This window comes from Sinohyriopsis cumingii, unplaced genomic scaffold (genome assembly GCF_028554795.1).
Source record: "Sinohyriopsis cumingii isolate HCF-2022 unplaced genomic scaffold, ASM2855479v2 utg000913l, whole genome shotgun sequence".
Taxonomy (NCBI): Eukaryota; Metazoa; Mollusca; class Bivalvia; order Unionida; family Unionidae; genus Sinohyriopsis; species Sinohyriopsis cumingii.
The window spans coordinates 1-8,624 of record NW_028315943.1 but is presented as its reverse complement, the minus strand read 5'-3'; the positions used below and the strand labels follow the sequence as shown (position 1 = coordinate 8,624).

At 35.9% G+C, this 8,624-nt stretch overlaps 1 protein-coding gene across 1 annotated transcript; it reads right to left on the bottom strand.

The window, feature by feature from the left end:
- Positions 1-281: 281 nt before the first annotated feature.
- On the bottom strand, positions 282-4,049 carry LOC149773010 (uncharacterized). Its single transcript, XM_089946865.1, has 2 exons — positions 3,429-4,049; positions 282-2,824 (listed from the first exon to the last, which is right to left on the bottom strand). Exon 2 carries the CDS (start codon positions 2,752-2,754, stop codon positions 1,639-1,641), a length of 1,116 nt encoding a protein of 371 aa, XP_089802991.1. The 5' UTR covers positions 2,755-2,824; positions 3,429-4,049; the 3' UTR covers positions 282-1,638.
- Positions 4,050-8,624: the final 4,575 nt, after the last annotated feature.

The window sequence follows — 8,624 nt, the reverse complement described above, 5'->3', positions numbered from 1 at the left end:
TAATAGTTTCCTTTTACAATGAATATAACAATTTCCTTTTATAATGAATATAATAGTTTCCTTTTACAGTGAATATAATAGTTTCCTTTTACAATGAATATAACAATTTCCTTTTACAATGAATATAATAGTTTCCTTTTACTTGTATAAATCAGAGCAAGTATGTTTTTGTCAAATGATTTGAGAACCGGATTGTTTTTTAAATCATCGTTACAGTGAAATGACGTTGCTGAAATAATGGTGGAATGAGTGGTAGGGGGTTACACAATGGAAAAAATACATTTGTAACAATCTGTCACGTGTTTTATTTATATTTTCCTTCCCTTCATTACGGAGGCCCTTATCATATAAAGGAAGAAAATGGTGCTTTCTATTCATCAGCTTCACAATATATTTATCAAAATCGATACCTTGATCCTTAACAAATCATCATATACAGAAACGACCAGTGCTTCGCGTGCTATGTGCTTTACAGCTAATTTGCTCTCTCTCTCTCTCTCTCTCTCTCTCTCTCTCTCTCATAAACATTTTTTAAAAATATATAATTTTGTGATGATTGATCAATATAAGGAAACCTTTTATCGAATTGGTAATAAAGTAAAGGATAATGTAGATTTTCCCTACCAATGCATACACGAAAGTACATTGATCACTCATGTTCTCAACATTTGGTTTTGATTATTAGGTACACATTATAGCAACCTACGGCTATTAAAGATCTGCGTGGCTTTTGGGTGTTTATTTATGGTAAAGAAATATACAAATTGTTATTATGTGGCAATCAAGTAAATATTTTGATACTCTTAGGGATTTTGAAGCATAAACATGAGGATACCTTCTTAAATGAAAACGAATTTAGGTGTGAGATTTATCAACCGTATTTAACGTATATATACACATCAATTAGACATTATTTCTATAAAATGTGATTGACTATTAAGCATACGTTGTGCAAATGACGAATTTTATATCTATCTCTTTTCTGCCTTCAGCTTCACTGGGGCGTGTTAACCATGCTGTCTATAATCCACGAATACAGGTTCCTCAACAAAGGGAAACACATTGGGTTTTAATAGTCGTTTTTCTTTATTAAAAGCCATTCTGGATAAGAATTAAATACATATATTGGGGAGAGAGATGGATCTGTTTTATCTATATGAGTTTAATAGAAATCTAATAAATCTGATCAGGATTTTATCAAACATAATCCTTTCCAAATGATAAAGTAGGCGTGACCCGCAGAAGAAGCCAGCTTATTTAATTTTTGTTAAATTAGTATTGTACACTCCCAAATCTACATACCAAATAACGAAAATTTGTTAACACCTGTACATGACAATGCGACTACATAGAAAAAGCTTTAACATAAATACATCCATACATTCATATAAACATCCCTCAGTACATATCGTACATACCTACCTACATACATACATATATACATACATTTACCATTCCCTTCTCCATCCATCCAAGAAATGTGATCCTCAGGTTTCTGAGTCTACATTATCTGCAAATGAATTAGTTTTTCCTTGACTTTCAAAGACGTTGCAAAGCACACACCAGTTGACAAAATAGCTTTTACCACATTAGAATGTCTCTTATTTCCTTTATTTTTAAAATAACCCCCATTTACGATCAGTTCAGATGGCCCTGCTTTATTTTGCCGGCCCATAATTTGGGACTGTTGGCATACCCATCAGTTGCATTGGGTTTGGAGGCCGTGATGGGTTTATTTGCTGCCCTTGGTCTGGGACTATTTACATACGTGGGGCTTGTCGGTATATTTGATGATAATGATGAGGTTTGCTGTGAAGAATGTGCTGTTGCTGATAATGATGAGTCTGGTTGTAAAATATCAGTTTGTGGCACACCGTGGCAACTAGAAGTGACTTTGGGTGGCTCTATATTTTCATGGCTTTCGTCAAAGGACACGTTTTTGTTTTCCATGGAAACCGAATCAATGTGATAGCACTTTATGGATGCAGATTCATCGTCAGCATAATCATATATGAATACATCGTTTGACGTTTTGCAGTCATCACAAATTCCTGTAATGTGATCTTCACATGCCTCGTACATGTTGACCTCCATCAAATGCTCATCAACTGGAAGGCGCGCATTTTCACCCTCTGCATCAGCATAATCATACACAAACACAACAGAATTGTCCTCACTTGATTTTTCACAAGATAATTTTTCCGTCTTTGGTATTCTTTGCTTTTGTTTGTTTCCTATGACATTTCTGGCCACTGACTTCGGCTCTTTTGGTTTATCGTATAATTCACCGTGTACGAACTCAATATAATCATCAGCTGACCTAATGACCTTCAGAACTTTGTCAGTTGTTTTCATTCCTTCTGCATCATTCGAGACACTTTCTGGCTTTAATTCCACAGGGCAATATTTGCTTTCAAATCCTAAAGCATTTATTGACGTTTCTATTTCAATGGCTTTATTTCTCTTTGAACGTTTATCCTCGATTGTATTTACATATTGCACACTGGATGTATTAGAAACGTAATTGTCCGATTTAGTGTTTGTTACCCTGGTATCTTTTCGATTTTGCTCAAAACCACTGTGACCCAATGAAGAGCTTCGATCGGCTCTTGAAGCACTCTCTTCTGGAATTTGTGAATGTTTCATATAGTCATCTTCTTCTCTGGAGTAACGTGAACATTGGCTCGAAGCCGTGGAGACCGTATTCGCTGTCTTTAAAATATCTATATCTATATCTGTGTTATGGTCTTCCATAGCCGATTCATCATACGTAGCTCTGTTCTGAATTTCTACCAGGGATTTCTTATCGAGACTGTGTTGATGTCTAAAACAAAACATAGGTTAGGCTAAGATCCTCGAGTATCTCAAATTTATATCAATAAACCTGTACCCGCCTTGTTCATGGTCTCTTAATTTGTACCTCTAGTCGTGAACCTTTCCTTTAATACTTGGGTACTTTTCATTTATATACTTTGTTTTAAATTTTGTCTGTGTATACGTATCATCAAAATTGATTACTCATTCTTTTCTATCACAAATGCTCTGGACCCATTAAAGTTTCGAATACACAATTTAAAAGTTACATTGCGTTATATCCCAATGATGACTATAATAAGCATGAAAATTATATTACAATTCATGTATGATTTTATCATGACAATTTTAAAGTGTTGAAGAAACATTCCACATTTCTGGGATTAGAAAATCAGATTTCTATACACAATTTCAAATTAAAGTGATTACTGAACAAAATAATCAAGAAAGGTAGATGAACCATGCAGCGTGTTATCCACAGCTTGAAACTTTGAATACGTTTTTAATATGTACACTAAAGTTCAATCCGTAAGCCTTTCCAAAGGAATTCTCATAATCTGTTGTTTTTGCTGGGGGGGGGGTGTAATTTGTTACAAGCAAAATATCATGCTCACCTGTGCCGAATGACAATGACTCCAACAATGGCAACAACTATTAGGAATAGAATTGGAGTAAGAACACCTATAATGACAACAATGTTTATGTTTGCTGTACCTGAAAAAGGAAAAAGTACTGTAAATCAAGTGTCATTACACTTTTGCAAGTAATTAATTTCACCATTTCAAAGAATAACATTTTCGCAAATAAGCGACATTATTATTGCAATATTTTGTGGTTTGTGTCACTTTCTCACAAGTTTGTTTTCCTCTGCAAACATGGCGCACATTTTATTCACGCACTAATATCACAGTTAATGCACCTTCCTATTTGGTAGATAATTTCAAGACGAAGTAATGAACCGTAAGTTCTTTTATATCTTTCTTGTAGTAGAAACATAAGACATGACTGTGTGTCTAGTATGAACGATGTAAGCTTATTGTGAGATAAGTACAGTACACTCCTAAGAACGAGGTTGTTCAATCTATTGAGTGAAATTTACACTTACCATCGAAGCATAAGAAATCCCTTAATTGCGAAATACATGAACAGGGACTGATTGGCTGTCTCGCTTGCAAATGCGAGAATAATGTTGGCTTGTATCAGAGACATCTATAATATTATGTTACATATATATATATATATATATATATATATATATATATATATATATATATATATATATATATATATATATATATATATATATATATTATAACGAGGACTTTGTATAGCGCCTAATCTTTAGAAGCTCTAAGCGCTGTACAACATTAGACGACACCTATAAGATAAAAAACATATATAATGTTATAATTGCAAACAAAAACACCATGAAATTAGAAACATAAAAATCATGCTGAGAATATTTACGGTAGGAACATTATTAGGTCTTTAAGTTTGTTCTTGCAGTCGAAATAAGCGAGTTTTGAGAGAACTCTTGAATGAGATCACTGTCTTTGTGCCTAAGTTCAGTGGGCAATTCATTCCAGGTTGCTGGGCCCTGGTATGCAAAAGAACGCTGTCCATATGACTTTATTTCCATAGCTGGAATAATGAGTATATGATTGTCAGAAGATAAGCGTAAGTATCTAACTGGTGTGTACACATGGGTGAGGTCAGATAGGTATGTTGGACTAGAGTCCGTCAGTGAAACGTAGCACAGAACACATTTTGCGTTTGATTCTGGATAGAATGGATAGCCAGTGTAGGGTACAGAGCAGCGGGGAGGTGTGCTCTGATCGTGGTACTCTAAGTATGATCCGAGCAGCTGTGTTTTGAATTTTTGAAGTTTCTGGAGTAGATATTGAGATGAACCAGACAGAACTGTGTTACAATAGTCCAGTCTTGAAAGTACTAATGAACACACAAGTGTTTTAGTGGCATCAACTGAAAGATATTTGCAAATTGAGCTGATGTGTCTCAGCTCAAGATATGCAGCCTTGCACATGTTCATGACATGTTGGTACAATGTGAGAGTACTGTCCAGAGTAACACCTAGGTTTCATTCTGATTGTGTGAATTTAATGTAGGTGCTGCTGATATTTATTGTTTGAGGTAAAGGATGTGAATGAGAAAGTCTTTTTATTGTGATCATAATGGCCTCAGTTCTATCATCATTCATCTGTAGCTTGTTACATGTCATCCATGATTTCACATTATAAATGCACCTCTCTACACCTTGGATGGTAGCATCAACTTCAGTTGGGTGGCTAGATTTGTATGTTTGGTTGTCATCAGTGTACAATCGGTGAGACACTGGATGATGATCTATGACAATTGAGAGCGGCTGAGTGTATAGAATGAAGAGAACAGGCCCAAGTACAGATCCATATGGAACACCACAACATAGATCAACTGGGCTGGAGTGTATTCCATATGCCGACACAATTTATGTCCTGTTGACCAAGTAGGACTTTAACCACAATAAAGCTGTATCATGGATGCCAAATACATGCTGGAGACGGTGAAGTAATATATCATGGTCTATTGTGTCAAATGCTGCAGATAAATCAAGGAGGGTGGGTACTAATCTTTCCGCTATCCAAAGCAGAGAGAATATCATTAACTACGTTTAGAAGAGTAGTTTCAGTACTATCGCAAGGGCGATATGCAGATTGTACATTGCTAAAAAGACTGTTTGAATTCAGATGAGATACAAGCTGGAATAGAACAACCTTTTCTAAGATTTTTTATATGAATGGGAATTAGAAACTGGGCGGTAGTTCTTTAAATCGTTATGTTATAGTTTTGGTTTCTTTAGCAGAGGCTTTACAACGGCAGTTTTGAAAAATGACTGGAATTCCCCTGATGAGAGAGAGGTATTAATAACATCAGTTAGTGAAGACAATACTGGATCTAAGCACTCAAGCAGCAGTGATGTTGTAATTGGATCAAGTTCACATGACTTTGGTGCACTCTTCTTCAGGATAGTACGTACGAGATAGAGACATGTTCAAATGCTGCTAATGGATGCCGCTGAAAGTATGTATCCCAGCTGTATGGTGACGACGAGTCAATTGAAATTGTGGTGTAAAGTTTATCTCTAATGGTTTGTACTTTGTCACGGAAGAAATTTGCAAACATGTCTAGAAGGTCAACTGGAGAGAAGGTAGTCAGAAGTGGTGTAGATTTGTTCCTTGACATTAGCTTGTTAGTAATCTCGAAGAGCTTCTTGCAGCTGGAACTTTCTATGATCTAAGTAGTGTAGTGGGCTGATTTTGCTGCATGGGCTATATTTGCAACATTCTTCTTAGCGGCTTCATAGATTTGGTTATGAATAGTGAGTCTGGTGCAAAGTCAAAGCCTCTCAGCTTTACAGCGGTCTCTTTCAGCAGTGCGAAGCTGGTCCCTAATACTGCTATACCATGGAGAACACTTTTGAATTGATACTCTGCACTTGCTAGATGGGGCATGTTTGTCTAGCAATGAACGCAGGCAGTTATCGACTTGTTCTGCTATAGGAGGTAAGCAAGTTGTTAGGTTTGCTTGGATGTCATGCATTAGTTTGGTTCTATTTATCATACAGAGGTTTCTCTTAGTAGCACATAAAGGTGGAGGGTTAGGGACTGATATGTCAAGATGGCATATAATGCAGAGGTGATCTGATGCAAGTTCATGGGATACCAGGGAGGACCGTAGAATGTTATCATCAGGTCTATGAAGAATCCAGTCTAAAATGTGACTATGTTTATGGGTGGGTTGATTAACTGACTGTTTGAGGTTGAAAACATTGATGGAATCTATGAGTTTTGATGTGTTTGGGTTTCCGGGACAGTCAAAGTGAAAGTTAAAATCTCCAAGAATAATCAGGTTGCCACCTATCGAATGTCCATACTCCAGGAGATTCTGAATGTGCTCCATAAAGATAGATTCAGTCAGCTTGTTTTTTCTACTAGAATGAGTGCTGTATAGGTAGAAAAAAGGACTGACCTTTGCTCCAGTGTGAGTGTGGTTTGGATTAGTTCAAACGATGCGTGGTTGAAACTGAATGTTGTGGTGTGGTTTAGACGTTTGATCATGGATTTCTTTGTGATGACAGCAATTCCACCTCCGCGAGAGTTACGGGGGAACGACTTGATGGAGTAACCAGTGGGAATTAGATCCACACGCTTGGGCTCATCGCCTGATGTTTTTAGCCATGTTTCTGTCAGGAAAAAGACGTCAATATTCTGGTCGTTGATAAAAATTAACTATTTATATGCGCGTTTCCGGTGGTCCAACTGATTGGGCTTTGAATAATGCAATACGCAGAGGTATCTCTTGGATAGTTGACACAAAGGTTGACCAATTAATAGGGATTTGAATTAGGTTATCTAAATTAACGGTAGAATTTTTAAATTGTTGAGCCCGAAAGGGCAGAAGGGAGATAACTGGAATTCTTCTTCCTGTTCTACGCCGGCCAGCTTTGAAACAACATTTCTTTTTCTCGCTTCTGTTTACATTTAGGTAATGATTAATGTAGTCCCAGTTCTTTTAGTCATGAGCACATTGTATTGTGGACAGCCAAGGAGTGGTCATTTAAAGCAATTAATGAGGGTCTATCATAGTATAAACGGGTTGACTAGCGAGTATCACGTGATGGCGGTTTGTTAAAAAACAAGTGAAGTTGTAGCAAAGGAGCAAGACATCTGAGAAAAAGTCTAATTGTTCTCGTTTCCAAAACAAGGAGATGAAGAAAAATACTTCCAATACATGATGAACACAATAACTTAGACGAAGACAGAAAACAAGCAGAAATATCATGAAAACGGCACAAAAATCGAAACAGCTGCTTCAAGCCGGTTAAGCGATAGCGGCCATCTTGATATATATATATATATATAACAATGAAAAATAAGAATTCTTTTTATCAGGCTACAAAGTCCATACCTCTAAATTAAAATGTAATTATAAAGTAAAAACATTGTAAACAGAAAATTACATATATATCATAGATACAAGTATACAGATACATTTAAAACAAATAATTGTGCCATGCAGTATTAAGGAGGAAATTAAATGGCACATTTAAAGAGTAATTTGTTCCATCTACTAATAATGTGAGAATTTAAATGAATGTCATAGTTCCAAAGAGATTTCAATATACAGTTCTTACTATTAGATATTCTTGTCATCATTGAGAAAACATACTTTCTCATAACTTCATCAAAACTGAATACATTATGATTTACAAACATGCTGGAGGCACTGTTCCACCGAGGAAGACCTATTAGAAAACGAAGACTATTGTTATGACCAATAACTAGTTTTCTTTTCATAGATTCACTCAAGTTTGTCCACAGAGGAGCACAATTCTAAGTGCAGCAATACGATTTGAATACTCTAATTTTGATATTCAATGAACAATTCTTAAATTTACGTAGAAGCATGTTGTTTGAGTACACAAAAATTGGTAATGTCTCATCCTATCTTCATTATCAGACCGATTGGACTTCAAAATATGACCCAAATATGTATAACTATTGACCTACGTAAGAGCATTGCCGTTAAGATGTACAGGGGAAGGAGATGGTAATTTGAAAAAAGTTGGCTGAAAGACCATGCATACTGATTTTTGTGTATTATAGATGATATCATTCTCAAATGCGTATTGTTCACATATCTTTAATAATTTCCTTAAACCTGTGATAGAGGACCTATCAATGACATTCATCAGCAAAGCTAAAATTGCTAAGAAACAACGCATTTGGTGGCAGACGTGTGTGTGTGTGTGT

Excerpts from the sequence above, each read along its gene's own strand:
- LOC149773010 (XM_089946865.1), bottom strand. The coding sequence starts at position 2,754 with ATGGAAGACCATAACACAGATATAGATATAGATATTTTAAAGACAGCG.